The 18541-nt window shown below is 32.7% G+C and overlaps 2 protein-coding genes across 3 annotated transcripts; one reads left to right on the top strand and one right to left on the bottom strand.

The window, feature by feature from the left end:
• The first annotated feature begins 6177 nt into the window (after positions 1–6177).
• Positions 6178–7379, top strand: LOC112706123 (uncharacterized). Its single transcript, XM_025757258.3, has one exon. The coding sequence runs from the start codon at positions 6314–6316 to the stop codon at positions 7007–7009; it is 696 nt and encodes a 231-aa protein (XP_025613043.1). The 5' UTR covers positions 6178–6313; the 3' UTR covers positions 7010–7379.
• A 1662-nt stretch (positions 7380–9041) lies between these two features.
• On the bottom strand, positions 9042–18264 carry LOC112706121 (uncharacterized). 2 transcript variants are annotated; one of them, XM_025757256.3, is made up of 18 exons: positions 16556–18264; positions 15139–15224; positions 14726–14992; positions 14472–14555; positions 14000–14380; positions 13681–13720; positions 13329–13473; positions 12940–13178; positions 12531–12778; positions 12196–12426; positions 11895–12113; positions 11750–11803; positions 11552–11617; positions 11299–11439; positions 11157–11204; positions 10538–10597; positions 9937–10344; positions 9042–9828 (listed from the first exon to the last, which is right to left on the bottom strand). In XM_025757256.3, the coding sequence occupies exons 1-18, from the start codon at positions 17835–17837 to the stop codon at positions 9691–9693; spliced, it is 4137 nt and encodes a 1378-aa protein (XP_025613041.1). In that variant the 5' UTR covers positions 17838–18264; the 3' UTR covers positions 9042–9690. The 2 variants fall into 2 exon arrangements, with proteins under 2 accessions (XP_025613041.1, XP_025613042.1); XM_025757257.3 differs by having other exon boundaries at positions 11552–11614.
• Positions 18265–18541: the final 277 nt, after the last annotated feature.

The following is an 18541-nucleotide window of genomic DNA, read 5'->3' as shown; positions in this document are numbered from 1 at the left end:
GTTGTGTGTTCTGCTATCCCTGTATGCAGTGAATAATATTCTCCTCTTCATCATAATATAATAGCTCTTTATGTCTCACCTGAATTGTTATTGATAGTGGCTGTTGTTCTCACAGTGGCCAGATATGTGTTTGATAATAAGAGATTATGATGAAGTTATATTTAAATAACAATATTCATTAATCATTACTTATCCATAATGGTCTACAAGATTGCAATATTATATTAATATGCTGGATCAAGAAAAGTTATGTAACAGAGGGGGCCAAGTTGGGTCTCAGCCATGTTGGAAACATTGTATTTGCACATAATGAACAGTGTGAAGATCTATGAAACATGGAAATTGGGCCCTGGGAGCTGGTAACCCAGATTAGACAACCCTCCCCAAAACAGTGCCAGCTTTTATAGCACCGACTAGATATTATTCACTCTCCAACCAATATCAAATATAAGTAAATAATTATTTCTAAATATAAAATATTTGAGTGTTAATAAAATTAACTACAAAATAAAAATATTTAATTATTAAATTTTTGTTGACTCTTAAAAAATCACATAAATTTTTAAATTACCTTTATTATTATTTTTTACGAGTATAACATTAGTTTAATTTTTCAGTAGTCAATTTTATCGACACTCGAATATTTCATGATTATAAATAATTATTTACTCATCAAATATCATGCATCAAAAAAGGGAGAAAATGAAATAATTCAAGAGTGAAGGAAAATAATGCATATACATTTCTAACTTTACATGAATTGTTTCTTTTCCATGTTTTAAGAGACTTGATCGAGAATTTGATTCAGAGGCATTAAATCTTGCCTACAATATCAACACAACAGGTTATGCTTCTTTTTTACAAAGCTGGATAGCACCAATGCCTTGTCTCTTTCTCTTATATCCTTATATAAAAAAATTATTCCCTTAATAATGCAAAGTATTTTATCATATACAAGTTATGGAACCTCATCACTCATTATCCTCTTTGCAAATCACACCTGAAAGATTAACTAATAGTTTATTCATAATCGTTTAAGATTTTCCAATAAATATATTTTTCTTTGGTTGAGTTTTCATAATCTCAAGATCATGTTCTGGTCAACTAAACTTCAGACTTGTCTGACCTATCTAAAGCAAGGTTCTTCTCCATGCTTAAACTCTGTCATAGAGACATTTTTGGAAAATGAGCAATTAACTGAACTCTTTCAAATAATGATTTTGTTTAACTACTTTTATAAAAATTTACTACTTTTAAAAGAATTTTAATATATCTATATTTATAGTGACTTTAATGACTATGAAAATGTTAAAATTAATTATTTTTTTATATTTTAATATTTTTTTAATAACACTTTTTAAAAAAAATTATTAAATAATAAAAATACTTTATTTTAATTTTAAAAGCACTTTTTAAAATATCATAACTAATGTAATCACCGTATTATAGATTTACTAAAATCACACTAAATAAGTAACCTTAAGATTTTCATTAGCTAAAGCCTTAAATAATTAATTTATACTATAAAGTTGCACCTGAAATAATTTAAGACAACAATGCATGTCCTATTCTTTGAAGACAGTCTTTGTCAATAGCTATGTTTAGTATGTTCACAAGTAGGTTCACTTTTCACTAGCCTAATACATGCCTGTTTTACTTTGCTGTAGCATTTTATCATTAATAGTAATTAATTATATTTTCTAATTTTCATGTTGTTTCTCTTGGGCAGTGTTCCTTATAGTATTTTTTATTTTTTTATTTTTTTTTAAATTGACCTTTTTTTATTTTGAATGCAATCTACTGTGGTCTAGTTTAGATAAATAGTTTAATTAAATTTTTTTTTGAAAAAATAACTTAAACAATAAATATTTATATTAAAAATAATTTATAAATAAATTATTTTGTATTTAAATTTTTTTATTTTAAAAATACTTATTTTAAAAAAATATGATAAAAAAAATTTATTTCAAAAAAAATAATTTTTTTAACTTTTTTATAAACTCCTAAATAATTTTTTTAAAAAACTGTAATTTAATTTTAAAAATTATATTAAATATTAATACTATTACTTTTTGTAAATTAAAAACTCAAAAAAATACTTTTAAAATTTTTCAAACGGGATCCTAAATTTTGAATCTCTCTGTCTCTACTCCTTCAACAACAAATTTTCTTGCTTCTCTTCTAAGTTATACAACCATTATAACACAACGCAGATTCTTTTGCTCAGCAAATTTGTGATTCTTTATATATAAGCAAATTGTAAAATACTATTGATAAAAAGTAAATAGTAAAAAATATCATCTTAATTTTAGCTATATCTTTTAAGTATTGTCAAAATAATTTCATAACCACTATATTTATCATAATTATGGTTATTATAGAATTCACACACACAAAACTTTAGTGAAATATTAGTTTGGTGTGTTATGTTAAGTACATACTAACATACACTTGAAGATTAACTCATCTAAGATATTAAAGCTAAAGTTGGAGGGAAAGAATGTAATAAGTTCCTAAATAATTTTGTTTGGATTAAGTTGTTTTCTTTTTTTTTTTCATTTTTAATACAAACTAAAGAATAAAGATCCCATGAGATACCAAAAGGTTGTGATCACGTGCCTTACACATGCAGATATTGATGGCGTGTCGGCCGCAAATAAAATGCATCAACCAATAGGTTTTCAATCAATATAATTTTCTTTCCATGTGATTAGTTTTACGTTTTGTATTCTCCTTTTTCCCTTTTTTTTCTCTTTTTCCTCCTTGTAACGTGTATATTTTATATTCTTTTAGTTTAAAATCAAGAGTCATTAAAGGCAGCCTTAAAAAAATAGTGATTACGTCTGAACATTATCATATGGTATTTGTGTGTATAAATAAGACTCATCTAACTTAGGACTTGAAAAAATAATAGATTTGAAAATTAAGCCCACATGACTTGATTATTAATTAGTGTAAAACTATGTATAGCTGTCCAAATTTATGTCGATAATGAACATACTTAAGCAAATGATAATATTTTACATATAAAATTCACTAGAGTACTATCATACTTGAAATTTAAGAAGAGCTAGTATTTAAAAAAAAATCATATTACTTTTTTTATTGTATTTTTTAATTTAACCAATAAAAAATTAATTCGTTGCAGTTGAAATTCTATTTAAAAGATTTATTATTATCTAATAAATTACTATATATATAATACAAAATGTTAAATTTTTATTTTTATTTAAGCAACAAACGAGATAATCAATTAAATGGTTAGTTAAATAGTCAATTCATTTATGCATTTAAATAAGTATTGAAGATTTAAATCTTATTTTATGTATATAATAATTTATTGATGAATGAGAGACTTTAAATAAAATTTAAGTTCGCGAGTCTACGGAACTAAAAAATATCAACATAAAAAAAATAAGTGAACAATTCAATTTTAAAGTGAGTATGAGTTATATTGCGTGGCGAAGAAAGAAGAGAGTGGGGACATTGTGGACCCACTCCACAAAACACGCTCACTGGATTACTACACTTTGACTCCGCTATTTCAAGTCAAAATCAATTGTGACAAGATTTTGGTTGCTTGCATCAAACCATGTTAATTGTTAACTCTTGTTTTTTTTTTTTTTTCACACATCAAAGATGGTAAAGTTTTTTATATTCTCTTATTGTCGATACATATAGATCTATTTTTTATTTAATAAATATAAAATTAGTAAAAATAAATAAATTAATTAACCTGTTTTATTTTTTTCTTCTTTTTCAAATAGAGTAAATAAAATATAGGTTAGTAATAATGATAAACAAATAAAGGGACATATATATAAAGACAAACACATTGGTCAATCCATATCTTTCGTTATAGTTTAGGGCAATTCACTCGATGTAATGTACATTATAATAATAATTATAATAATGTCTTCCCTGGATTATTAGCTTATTGGTGAACGTGGTTCTCCTCATAATAAGTTTTAGCACTAATAATATTATTGTCTTTGACTCATCATGCAAACAAAATTCAATAATTGCTTGGGGGAAAAAATTCAAAAATTTTGTTGCAGTACGAATTATCTCCAATTTTTGTTGAAATTTTCCAACTTGATAATTATTGTAATATTGAGTTTTAGGATAAACACAAGCTGTTATTATCCTCGGTCTATTGCAAGGAAATTTCTATGATAAATTCTTGATAATGATAGAAAAACGTATTTGAGATTACTTAGTCAGCAAAATAATAATATATGCATTATCATATTAGTTTGAATTTTTTTACGTCAATAACAAAACACCATTAAGTAATAATAAGTAATTACTACCTTGAAGTGGAGACATTGATAAGGAGGGGGACAAAGGGTTGGTCAGCCTATGATTTTACCACTATAGTAGTGTGTGTACTTTACTACCATTATCAATGAATAATGTTTAGATAAATACAACTCCTCATTTTTTATTTCACTTATTATAAAAAAGTTATTAGAGTTTATAGAATTAATTAATACAGTTTAAATAAAATCAGTGAATTCATTTTCTTATAAATATAATTGGTCATTTTAATATATATTTCAATAATTAAAATTTTAAATAAGTTATTATTTAAAATATATATTGTATAAATATATGTAGTTAGTTGTATTATAATATATAACTATTTGTTATTTTTTATTCTGAGAAAATTTAAGTTTTAAGTCTTATGTCACTTTAAAAGGGTTATACTTTATATTAACCTTTTTAACATCAAAAATTTTTGATAATATTTCTTTAGATATGTTAATAAGTCAAATGATGATTTTTAATGATTTTTTAACAAGTGTTTATTGTCTGTTTTCAATTCATAAATTTATAAAAATGTAAATTTTCTGCAATTTGAATTAAAATATAAAAATTAGATATTTATTCTTATTCGTTTTTATTTTTTTGATATTTTATTTCAATCCAAATAGGACTATTTTTTTATTAATATTTATGTTTTTAAAGTTAATAATTTAAAGTAGTAAATGTCAATAATTTGTACCAATACTAAATCGAATTAAGCTTATTCGATTTACTATATATAAGTTGTTCAGTAATAAATCGAATTAGGTCGATTTGATTTACTAATATTTACTCAATTCTTTTATAAAGCGAATTAGGTCAATTATTTGATTTATATAAATATGTGCACGAGACTTTAACTTAACTATTTTTATTTTGGAGAATTCATATAATTTTGAAATGCTTTTAGTTTAGTTATGTATTTTATCCTTATTTTTATCGATATAATGTTATATAATTAAATACACGTATAAAAATATTTTATATTAACAGTACATTAAATTCAATAAAAATACTAAAAATAATAAAAGCTTAGTATATTTAGTGTAATGTGGTCCTTGGGGTGTCCTGGTCCTGAACATTTGATGCCTGTTCCCAATCTTCAATGAGACTCCTTCCTTGCAATCATCTCTTCTATTCTATTTATTTTGTCTTCTTTATAATAATTTCTCCTTTCTTTACTCTTAAAAGGGAGACCAAGTAAAAGTCCACACTACACACCAATGTATATAACTAAAGATGGTAATATATGTCACTATTTTAATTAAATGTTTTAAATTTAAATTTTAAAAAATGAACAAAAAAATGTGAAACACCCTTACTTCTTTCATAAAATCTCAGGAAAATAAAATATGATTAGCTAAGAAATAAGTTGTAAGTTTAAGTATAACAAAATAACAACAATACTGGTATATATTATATGAGTTCAATTATAAAAATTTACTTTTAGTAAACATTTTTATAAATTTTATTTTTATTTCTTACATTTATATTTTCTTCTTTATATCTGCCTTTTTATGTTTCTTTTCCATGAAAATTACAAAGAAAAAATTGATAGCTAAAAATGTTAATTTTCTATAATTTTTGAGATCTACATGATTAAGTCGTTTTGATAATTAAATTTTTCTATATTTAAGAATTGATAACAAAAGTTTTAGTTGAAAAAAGAAAAAGAAAAAAAAATTAATTTAGTTACTAAAATAATTTGTTCACCTAATATATTTTTTGTAAAAACTTAGGTGCAGTTGACTTCACATGAAGTTGATACTTGAGAGCCGTTAGATAATTTAACTAATTTAACTAAATTTTCATCTAAAAGCTCTCGTGATATATCAATTTACATGAGTTTTCACTTTTTTTTCTATTATATAAAAGGAATTTGAGCAAAGGTTGTGTGTATTAATATTGATAAAAAGAGAAAGGAAGATTACAAAGTTTGACAAAGCTTCTCTACTCTCTCACTTTGATATCTTCACTCTTTCTTCTCTTTTCTTATCTACCCACCATGGGTGGTGGTGAAAACCACCGTTACCACCACCACAAGAAGATGAACATGAACTCCCATGATCAAGAAAGGAACACATTCCTTCCAATGCTATGTTCAAGACCTTCCATCAAAGACGTGTCTCTCCCAAGATGGAAGAACAACCCTCCATCATCATCATCATCTTCTTCTTCTTCTTCAAACGAGCCTTTGTCACCAAGAATTGGTTGCATGGGTCAAGTGAAGAGAAACAACAAGATTGCAGGCTTCCCAACTTCTTCATCAATCTCACACAGACTCATCACCACCACAACCACTTCATCTTCATCTTCTTCACCTTCACCAGTTTTCATCAAATACACAAAACTCAAGAGCATCTTCATCACTCCCAAACACTTTCTCAACACTCCCACAAGAACAAGAACAACTACTCCTACTGTTATTAAGCATCATCAAAGGGTAGTTGGAAAGAGTAGTGGCCATGAGGTTAATAGTGAAAGTGAGAAGAAGAAGAATCTTGGTTGTTCATCATCTTCGTATTCTATAGTAAGCATTGATGAGATGGATCCTCCATTGCCAGTGCAGATAAAGAAGGAGAAGGAGAAGGTGGGAGAAGATAAAGATAGTCTTTGGAAAAGGAGAAAATCAGGTTCACTCCAAAGCTTGCAGCTTCAACAACACCATCCAATCATTCCTCTTCACCCTACAACTCTTTGATTTGATTTCTTTTCATGGGATTACTTCTTTTCTTTCTTCTATGTGGAATCTTCACATAAAAGTGAAAAGACTATGTAAGACAGATCCAGAGTTTTTTTTTTTTTTTGGGTGGAGGAGTTGAATTTCTTTGTTATTTTTTTCTTAATTTTTAAAACTATCATTACTTACTTCAGATAGGATGTAAATTCATTTCTTTCTTTTTTATTGTTTTTTTCAGTTTCCAATTTGAAGTGTTGCTTGGTAATGGTAATGGTTCCATAATTTTTATGGGATATGTGAGGGATCATGTTAAAGTGTCAAAGATCTAGGCTTGTATATTTACCAAAAATATGAAAGCAAAAAAAAAAAAAAAAGAAACTGAGACTTCATTTGTAAGGGTTACAAGGTTTTTTTTTTTTGTAATTAAGAAAAATTAGGGAGGAAAAATATTGGCTTTGTGCTTATCAAAATGAGCCAGCAAAGGAAATAGTCAAATAATGTTACCATATATAAACAAACAATTATGTACATTACAAAAATGGGACGGCCATTTTTGTTTGAAATTAGTTAGAAAATAGCACTCTTTTCTCCGATCATTTTATTTGGAATTATCTTTTTCTTGTGGGTGGTACATTGTTAGAATGATTAATTAGTTAGTAAATAATATATAATACTCTCTCTAGTCTCTATTTACTTCTATTTGTACCAAAAGATAACTTTTTTTTCTTTATCTATCACTGTGACGTTTTAATAAACAAGTGTTTTGTCAAACTAATTGATGATGACATAATTGAAGGGATTAATGCAAATAGTTGAAGGCTCCAATTCTAAAATTATTTTGTGAAGCTGCGGAGAACAGTTCCATGTTCAACCAAAGTCTTGTGTGTGTTCAAGTCAACAACATCATGCCATAAATAACAATATGAACAACATGTAACATTTAGTAGACCAAAATATGAACAAATTTCAAATAAATATGTCAAAGTTTAGAAACAGTATAGATCTAATCAACTATTGGAATAATATGTTTAGATACATTAATTTAATGATTAAATAATCATTCAGTTGACATAGCCAAAAACAAGAAAACAACCATAAGAAATATGAGGGATTATTGTGAAAGAAACTGTTGGCTCAAGTTGAAAATATAGGATCAAACTAACTACTTTTAGAATAATTTGTTCCAATTTGTTTTACATCACAGCAGCAACAGACATGTTACAAGAAGGAAGGAATTCACCATCTTTACTGTAGTATTAAATTAGTCCTTCTAAATTTATAAATGATACAAGAATTGGAAGTATCTCAGAGCAAACGAAAGCAACCCATGTGGCCTCTTAATAAAGTCATAACATTCACATTAGAGAACAGAAAGAGGATAACTTATTACAATAATACATATGGCTACATTATAAAACTCATTACAATAATTCCATTCAAATTAAATTAGATAACAAAATGTTGAAGGGGAAAGTTTGGTTGACACCACAATCTTCCCAATATTAGATACTATTATTATTATTATTATTATTATTATTATTTCTTAATGTAAGCAATTAATTTCAACCAACCGTACAACATTTTCAAGTGAACAATTTGGAACTGACTGTCAAATAATTGTGGGGAGAAGATATGGTCCACTGAAAAGTGCAGCCAAGTTAACAAATTTCAGTATACCAGCCGACAAGGCATTAACATGTTAGGTGAGGCTACCTTGATTAAGATTATAACGAGTGGGATTTTAGCCGTAAAATTAGAACTTTAGGTGAGGCTATTACTGCTACTACTACTAGGTGGAGAAGAATGCTAGGCCTTTAATTCTATTAACATATAAACTGCAGATAATTAATTGTAAGTGTAACAGGGTTTGCATGCCGTGTGGCTTGACATATTACTCTTCCAAATTCCTACTAATATTGCTTAAAATCACAAGCTCGATGTCTCGTATTTTTCGTGCAAAATCGACTACTAGCTTACAAACATTTAGTGGATGCATACACTGACCAAAAGAAATAAGAAAACAGGTAGCAAAAAAGGCGGAGAAAAACAAGGATTATCAACAGCAAAAAAATGAAACTGGATCAATTATAAACTACATCAAAATAACAGGAAATTCAGTTAGAATATTACAGCTGACAATCAGGCATTAATACTAAACTACTAACAATAGAAATACAGTATAAGGAGGACTACTAAAGAAGGAAGAAAAAAATAATCAGATGGAATGTTACATAATTTATACGCCTGGTATATCTGATTGCTAAGCACAATCCCTGTCAGAATTAATTCGACTGTCACAATATGTACACCAAACTTTACAGAAAAAACAGGTGATGCTCCTGGATCGCTACAAGGCGGCATGCTTCTGTTCTGTCCTCCCTCAATTTTCAATAAAAACCAAATGAGAATACATGCCCTAATCTAAAACATGTAGTAAATGCAAGACATGGCTCACCCCACTGTACAGTTTTACTCTCATAATGAATGTACAACAATGCAAGCAAAACTTCCATCCTACCAGAGCAGAATGCTACGATCTGCAACAATGCAGTCTCCAGGGCTGACCCCACAATTTTGCCACACTCATATCCAGATGCAAATGGCTTTGGCACCAAATACGGTGGATGTCAGCCACAAGGGCAAATGCCCAACCAGGCTGTGAAGCAATACTTTCACCGGTAATTTTCCACTGGTTGACTAGCTTAAACATTCTCCTTACACTGCTTATCATTTGACAGACAATCAGCAGGAACATATGCATATCCTTTCGGTAACCTTAAATTCTTCATAGACGCTTCGTCAGACGTCATAACGAGCTCTTTTCCAAATGTGTCTGCATGCTGTAAAATTCCAAATGAACATTAAGAGTTGTCCCACGAAATCCTGTGGAAAAACTAAATAATCCAAGGAGAAAAATAAGCAAGACAGTGAAACAGGACGTTGCACACCTTTCTAGATTTGGATCTCAATCCGCCACTCTCATCTGAAATATTGCGTGCCACGGCATAAGCTCTTCGAGGAATCTGCTTGCCAGAAAATTGAACCCTATCTGGGATCTTGTGATTATAGCGGCTTTGTGAGGTTGAGCAGTCATCATCCAATTTGGGATCAGTGTCCATGGATACAGCAGCTCTCAGACGGTGCTTATCTGAAACTGAACTGTCCACAGTTATGTCATCAAATCTTTGGATTGCTTCACTGCATGATCTGTATCCCTCTGTGTTTCCTCTAAGGGACGTTGTAGCTGATTCTGAACTACCATCCGGAAGGATGAAAGGGCTATGAACAAGCACAGACCTAGCAACATGATCTCTTTTGAAGGCAAGTATGTCATGAGAGCAAAGAACCAATTCACGCTGTAGTTCACAAGACCAGAAGTCAACCATCAAAATGACTATACAAACACCTTAACACAACAAAACCCCACCATACAAATATATACCATAAAAATGCCATGCTGCCATGGAAATGCAAAAAAAAAGAAACAATGTCAATAATGCATTAGCCAATAGTGGAAAACCACTAGGGCCAGACTCGGTAATAAGATACCTTTAATTTTTCACGTTTGACAATCCTCTCACAGAGGAGACGTAATCTCTCCAGTTCAACCTGTATGAAACATTCAGAAAGAATACAGTTATAAGATAAAATTAAAAGGAAGCCACATCCGCTACAATTAGTAATACACATGAGAACACTTGATTGTGTAACCATCATAGATATCCCTTTACATGCACTTCATCTATAATATAAAGTCAATGTAGATATACATCGTTCTAAGTCTCAAGACATAGTTTATCCCATTATAATATTACAACGCTAGAGAAGTTTAAAGCTCAGGGAATGAACGGATAAAATATTTTAAACTATGTAAACATCATAATTCATAAACATGGCATTTTTGGTCAGGAAAAAATGGCATGATATTTCCAACAATAAATTGTTACACAGAACACCTATGTCATCTTGGTTACACTAATCCTGTACAGAGTGATTGATAATTTTTACAAATTGTAAGACTATATGTGGATTTAGCACGAATAAAGACTTCCTTTATCCAAGGGACATTAACACAACATATTTTTAATGGTGTTGGCATATTTTATTATTAATAGGCCCAACAACTAAAAAGGACACGAGTAAAAGAAAGTGAAGAGAGAAGCCTCACCCGGATTTGCTTCATACTTTTAAGCTCTTCGATTCCATGTTTTTCAGACTGAACAAATGAAGGAGACATAAGAATATAGGATATTTATGCCAGACCAAGAAAAAGGACATTGTACAACTAAATAGTAAATACAAAACCAAACCTTTGCCTTTTGCTCCAAACTGTGCTTTTCACAGTAAGCCTTGTGTTGTGGTTTGCCACTAGTAGTCCTCACAATCATGTAATAACCAGCACTTCTAGCACATGATGGATGGAATGAGGTTTGACAATGGCCATAGCAACACTGCATTAACATTTGAAAGGGAAATAAAAAAGACTGATAAACACTAATTCCAGAAGACAGCAAATTCATGGAACAAATGGGAGAGGAAAATAACCCCCTTTATTATCATTACCTTCATACAAACACCATGCTTGCGGTGGCAAATGCAACATTTGTCAACTCCCTTCAGCGCAGACTGCTGAAATTTGACAGCATAAGAGTTAAGTGACTAAGAGAGATATTGAATACTCCTGAAGCTGTTTCTTCTAATAGTTAAAATAGAAAATGGAAAAAAAAAAAGGTTAACTGATGGTTCAATCAAAGAATATACCATTCCTTCAACTGGATTTATTTGGCCTCTTCTGAATGTTGACTCGAAAACCCACTGGTATAGGTAGAAAATATGAAGCAGTCAACATTTAAGCAAAAAGGCAGTAGAAGGACGACAACATTCCCAAAGAAAAAAGAAAATAAACCTCAGCACAGAAGGCATGAATCCATTGACCATCAGAAGATTTCCTAAAAGCTCCAGTAGTACCACCGCAAAGGGCACATTCTGCAACAAAATAAGGCTTCTCCCAGAAATTGATAGCAGATGTCGCACAGCTTTTAGATGTTGCATCTTCACATAATTCACAGTACCATGGGCCAGTAGTTTCTTTCACACTACGATAACAGTCCAAATGCACTGCAACCTGCAACAGGGAAAAACAACTAAGGGACATGGATACAAACAATTAAGTACCAGAAAAGGGATCAATGCAGAAGAATGAAAACCTTGCAACCAGAGCAGACAAGGATGGGATTAAACAAAGTCTCAGATCGTCTGCAGATATCACATGATTTAGATTGCTCCTTAGAATATTCTGAGGTTGGCAAGCTGAAATCAGAATATTTCTCTGATGACGTTCTTGTCACAGCTACTCTTGGAAGTGTCTCTTTAGCTCTTGGCATTGGCTGAGAACCAGCACCATTCCTCCCACTTAAAGCATCCAACTTCAACAAATTCTGTAAATAAGAACTAGTATATATGACCTCCTACTGTCAATAAGAACAAGCACAAGTACTGCTTGCTTGATATGGAAGTTGAGAAAGGCACAAGTATATATGACCTCTTGTTGCATAGATTCATCTAGAGAGTCTTTTCGGAAGGAAGAAACCCGAGAAGATGCCGCAGCAGCAGCAGTTGCAGCAGCCAGAACAGCTTGTGCTTCCTTGTGCTTTCTTTCTTTCCTACCTAGCTTTTTTGCCTCTCTAAGATCACGCAGATATCGATTAACAATCACAGAATCCCACCTTCGCTGATGCGCTGCATCAATCTCCTGCGGCAACCTCTTTGCCACATTGGAGATTAAGTTATCTGCATATGCAAAACCAAGCAAATTAAACATAGCATGAGTTTACTTAAAATTTAAATAAAAAAAGTTGCCAAGCCCAGAAGGAAGAAGGGAACCCAAACAAATGATATTTGACAATTTAAAGTGAAAAGAAAAAAAAGAATAGGCAAAAACTGAGGCAGACCAGTAAACTTCTTTCTTGCAACTGCATTCCGCAATAATCTATGCTGTAAAAATAGAAGTTCCCCCTCCACTTCATCTTCCGGGGAAGATTCCAAAAGTTCCATTTTTCCAGAGCTATGCAACTGCTCCATATTTCCTTCATCAGGCTTGGAAATACCAGTGCACACTAATTTCCCATTATGAATCTGTAGCAACCTCTCGATGGATGGGTGAATGTAGCTAGAGCTGGCTTCCACCTTTCTGCATTGAAACCATGAGCCGTCACTTTTTAGACGAGAAACCCAACTTACTGGAATCAAATAGAAGATAAAAGATTGCCTACTAACACATAATTAGACAGAAAAAAGTACATGCAGAAAATAACAAAAATAGCCACTTCGAAAAGCTCACATGGGACCACAATCAAGAAGTTTCACAGCAGAATAGAGAGGACAGTAGCGATCAGAAAACATAGAAGCATTCTGCGAATAGAGCTTGGACATTTCTTCTGAAACACATTCAGATAAGTTGGTTTTGTGTGGTTTATCTTCATTCCCTGCATATCATAACCATACATTAAGACTATCTATTATAGGAATGAAATAACTTGGCATGTAACACTACTGCAGTTAAAATCAAATCAAGATCCTTCAAAGTATGTCTATCATTGAATATACAGCCATAATAGAAGCATTTCTAGGTAGAAATTACAAGCCAGTAACTCTTAAATTCTTAAAATGACAGGTTAAAGATGAAGCCAGACCTTGAACTTTCGAAAACATATCCTCAGGCTTGGTTAAGTCCTGCAGTTATTGTAAACAGAAACATAAACATAAGTTATGCTGTTTTTCAACTTTGGATTGTGACAAAAAAAAACATGGCTATGCGAGGTCCGCAGATATAATGCAGAGATGTACTTGAATAATTTTATGGCAGTCTATCTCATACAACATTTCAAAACAGCTCTAGTCAGTAAATTTTACAAACAACAATAAAAGACCTCTAAATGATCCAGAATTGTGCTTTACTGTAAAATTAATTATTAAAGAAGACAATTTGGAACATCTAGAAGATAAAATTACCACCACAGTAGCATCTGGAGACCCTCCATTAGAACTTCCTGGAATTTCATGGTCTAGCTGATCAGCTCTGAACTTGTCTTTTGACATCCCATTCTCACTAGTAACCCCCTCAGATGAACATATCACTTTATTATCCTTCAAAATCCTAATGTTGCTGACAGTTCTCCTCCTTGGAGGTACTGACTTAACAGCAACAGGATCCAACAAACCTGAATCAGATGTTGGAAGAGCAACAGAACCTTCTGCAGCTCCACTTTCATCCTTGGAAGGAATCGGTGGTTTGAATTTGACTTTTAAACCTTTGTGAAATGCAGTAGTGTACACATGAGCTTTCAGCCAATTGACGATTTTGTCAACCACATCAGGGTCCATATAAGCTTCCTGCAAGAAGGTTTAGCACAAAAAGATAAGAATAATAAATATAAAGAACTAATCATTTCAACAAATGGCCAGTATTAAATCAGAGTAATACATTAATATTTGCAATTAATGCATCTGGTGAAATGCCAATCTCCATTGCTACATCCTTTGCATCAACTTTTCCCCGGTCTATCAACTGCAAGGAGTGAATTTAGACTTTCAATAAGAATAAAAATAAGATTAAATCTGAAACAAATTAACAAATTATCAGGTTCATAACAGATACAATCAACATATAACAGAATTTTAAGAAAATGATAGGTTCATCTGTTTCAAACGGATACAACCAAAATATAATAGATATACCTTCTTTAAAATAAGTGCAAAACTGGTGGAGTCAGATGCAACACCATTCTCAATCGTCCTCCCTACCATTCCAACATTATGTTGCAGTCCATTGTGGTTCAATTTATTGGGACTACCACATCCAATTTTCAACTTGTGTTCGCTATTTACTGGAAGGCCATTAGCTTCAAAAAAAGTATTGCCAATAGAAAGGGAGTCTCCTAATGGCAAGATGCCCCTATTATCTTGTAAATCTGAGTGTTTCAAGCAAAAAGCCCGCAACTCAACCTGCAATGAACAGCATAAAACGACAATTGATGATCAATATCCAAAACACTAAAGTTGAAACATTTATGATTAAGAAAAGGTCTCTAGCCATCTTTTGCCATTAGGGAAAGGGGATTCAGTGTCCAGAAAAGATAGATATTACTCACATTATCATCTCCATACTTTGCGCACACCTCCATCCTATGTCGAGCTTCCCTTGCACATAACGGATGGAAAGAAGTCTTGCAGGTTCCTGAGACACCATCCAGAAGGAAATAGTTAGAACCTAAAAGAATTTGGCAAGAACTTGCAGAGAACAAGCTAGTTGTTAATACCAGCACCCAGAAAAAGTAATATATCAATCACAATGAGCCCCACAGGCCACAATCTAAAGAATTCTACTTAGAAACATGGTATCGGTAGCAGCAGCGAATCAAATTATCGATAGTACCACAAAATCATAACCAAACATAACAGTTGGAAATAAACATATTCAACTTTAAAAATAAACAACTAATTAAAGAGGAATGCTGCAGCATATGGTATCATGGCTCAGAAATGCTATGATGACGTTGACAGTACTTAATTCCAATATGAAATCCTATATTATTAAAAGATAAGAAGCACCTATATTTGGTTGTTAAAATATTTTTTAAAAAGGCTAACGCTCAGATGTTAACAACAGCACCATTAGTTGGCTCCTAGAGCTTACATATATCACCTTGTTGCTTTCTGTGGAGGAATGATGTCACAAATGCAGTGATTCACTCATTGATACATGTCACTCATTCAATAGAATCAAAACAGAACAATCATTACATACACTCTTCGTCTGAAAAATCAAAATGGCAACCATGCTATCCTGCTATGTCAAAGGTAAATACAAACAAGGTAGGAAAAATCTGAGTCCTCTAAACAATTTTAAAATAAACGTAAATTGGCTACTTTCAATATTTTAATCTTCTGAGAATAGATGCAGTGGAAATTCTTCAAGGACAACCTTTGACTTTCCTCAAGAAGCGGAAAGAAATGTTTAAGACCAAGGTTCAACAGAATGTCACATTGCAACACAAACATATACTTAAAGCGTAAAAGTTATTTTCTGCCCAAATAGGCAAAACATTATTATAATGCGAACTATAGTGTAACAAAAGGACACCTCAGCAAGAGAAGCAAAACCTGGCAATTTAAATACCCAGAAGCAGTGTTAAAATCCCCAGCCTCTTAAAGCTCTACTCTAACTAAAATTGCTGGGTAATTGAAAAGAGAAACAAATATCATTCGCAATAATATTAAGTTCATCAGTGCTCGGCCACCAACCATCAACAATAAAACATCAAATTAACATCAATGTGGTCAGATTCTCCTTAATTTATGTTGCAAAGGATATTTGAACCGAAAAGTGCCAAATATACAACTACTCGCATTGACATTAACATTATACGTAATTACGGATACATATAGAGTTATAGACATAAAATTATTGATCATACTGTAACTGGCCTAAGAAACATAAGTTGTACACTACAAAAAGGTAAAAATAAATAAAATATAACAGAAAATGATAAAAAGGAAAAAGCATACCATGGCTACACCGAACACATGCACCCCACTTCAGTTTGCAAATATTACACACCAATTTTCTCCGGGTTTCCTTTATTGACCCAACATTCATAACAGGCTCCATCTTCTTCAAATCATCTACATAAACCTCGGGCATCCACAGACAACAAAACAAGTGCACAAACTGCACAGACTCAACGTCTTCCACAGTGCTATCAACTGGTTTCAAAGCACCACCTTTATTCGGGCAAAGCACACAAGGATTCACCGACCCCTCGACACCTCGCTTTAGCTTACACCACGAGCACAACCAAGACTCATCCACGCCATCTTGCGCACCATAGCACTTCTGATGAACTGCCATTTTACAAGAGGCACAAACAACCAAACGGTTCAAATCTCTGCCTGTCTCCCCCATGCCACAATAATGACAAAAGGGTTCATCCCCATCACGAGGAATGGTCATTTGAACTTTCTGCAAATCAGCATCCCCACTCAAAAGCTTCCTTTTCTTTGTAGGGCGCTCAGAAGTCAAAGAAACCTTACTCCTACAACCTAATAGCCACTCTAAACTAACACACGAGACATTTTTTCCATCATCCTGAGGCAAATCGTTTTCGGCAGCGGCATTGTCAATTGACTCCACTCCTAATGTACATTCCTCACTTCCCAAGTCTTCCTCAACCTTTTTATCATCCTCGCCACTATCTAAGTCCAGTTTTATTGCATCTTTCTTGTCATCCTCACTACTATTAACTACTATATCGAGTCTCGGAGAATTTCCCAAAACCGGAATCGAGAAACACTGACGAGAACATAACCTAGACAGCGAAGAAAGCTCCACTAAGGTATCGATATCACTCAATGATAAGTCCCTAAAATACTCCTCAGTCTCGTCCCAAATGTTGAAAGCACGTGCCTTCTCGCTCGCCCTAGATGATTTCTTCTTCTTCTTCTCGCCCCCGGACCGAACCTTCTTGTGCCGCCGACGGTTATCCCCATGGCGGTTCAACAAACTAGATAACCCACTTGGCAGAGTAACCACCCCAGAAGTGGACGCTTCTTCTTCATAAGGGGAACGTTCGCTCAGCGCCTTCCTTGCCTGAGAAAAGTAGTCAATTTCGTACACGGCAGAATCCTCAGAGGTTCCCGGCAATTCCGCCGGAGAATCCACCGGTGACGGCCTCGCCTCGGCGGAATCTCCCCGTTGTTGAGCCCCAGAAGCCGCCATGTCCTTCCTCCGTTGACATCGGCCAGAACTGGTCATCGCCGGCAACAACAACGTGCACAATAGCCAGAACATTCCATCATAGAAATTGAAACCCTATCGTAAGAAATTAAGTTAGGGTTCAGTGCGGAACCTACCACGTAGCGTTGCAGAAGAACCAATCGAGATTCGTTCGGTGACTCGGAGGGAAAGACGGACGAACGAACGGAGATTGAAGACGAAGAGGATAAGGGCCGTTTTCTAGGGTTAGGGTTCAATTTTTTGTTCGGATCCGTTTTTTAAGAGTTTGTAATTTTTAGTATTTTTTTCTGTGCAGTTCGATTTCGTTTTCGTGGGGGCGTGGGGCTAGAGAGAGAGGAGGAGGAGAGAGAATATTAAAAAGGTTGTAGAAGAGAGAGAAAGATTCGCGTTTTTTCTTAGGCACTGTTTTGCATTTGCCGAGAGAGAGAAAGAGAGGTTCCTTCTTTTTGAAGATATTTTATTTTTTATACGGAAACAAGAGGAGTATCTATACGGTGTTGTGACGCTATACGATACGATTGAGCGTGCCAGAGAGCAAGGTACACGTGGCACTGTGACGTTGAAAGAGGGCAAACGTGCATCTCACCCGCTACCTACTGTTATCAGTTGGATAGAGATAGGAGCATTGAAGGAGTGAAATGAAAAGAAAAAATAACGCGTTTTTTTTTTTATCGAAGAAAGTATTTCATTAATGTAATGAAATGAAAAGAACGGTTCACTAAAGACTGCACACGGTAAATTTGAGAAAGATTCAACAA

The sequence above is a fragment of the Arachis hypogaea genome, chromosome 8 (assembly GCF_003086295.3).
Source record: "Arachis hypogaea cultivar Tifrunner chromosome 8, arahy.Tifrunner.gnm2.J5K5, whole genome shotgun sequence".
Classification (NCBI taxonomy): domain Eukaryota; kingdom Viridiplantae; phylum Streptophyta; class Magnoliopsida; order Fabales; family Fabaceae; genus Arachis; species Arachis hypogaea.
This window is presented reverse-complemented; position numbering and strand designations above follow the sequence as displayed.

What these genes read in the sequence shown, in the direction of transcription:
- LOC112706123 (XM_025757258.3), top strand. Translation starts at nt 6,314, where the DNA reads ATGGGTGGTGGTGAAAACCACCGTTACCACCACCACAAGAAGATGAAC.
- LOC112706121 (XM_025757256.3), bottom strand. Translation starts at nt 17,837, where the DNA reads ATGTTCTGGCTATTGTGCACGTTGTTGTTGCCGGCGATGACCAGTTCT. An exon ending in CTTCTTGATTGTGGTCCCAT is followed by an intron (nt 13,179 to 13,328) that starts GTGAGCTTTTCG and finishes GTTTCAATGCAG; the next exon opens with AAAGGTGGAAGCCAGCTCTA. An exon ending in ATGAATCTATGCAACAAGAG is followed by an intron (nt 12,427 to 12,530) that starts GTCATATATACT and finishes TCTTATTTACAG; the next exon opens with AATTTGTTGAAGTTGGATGC.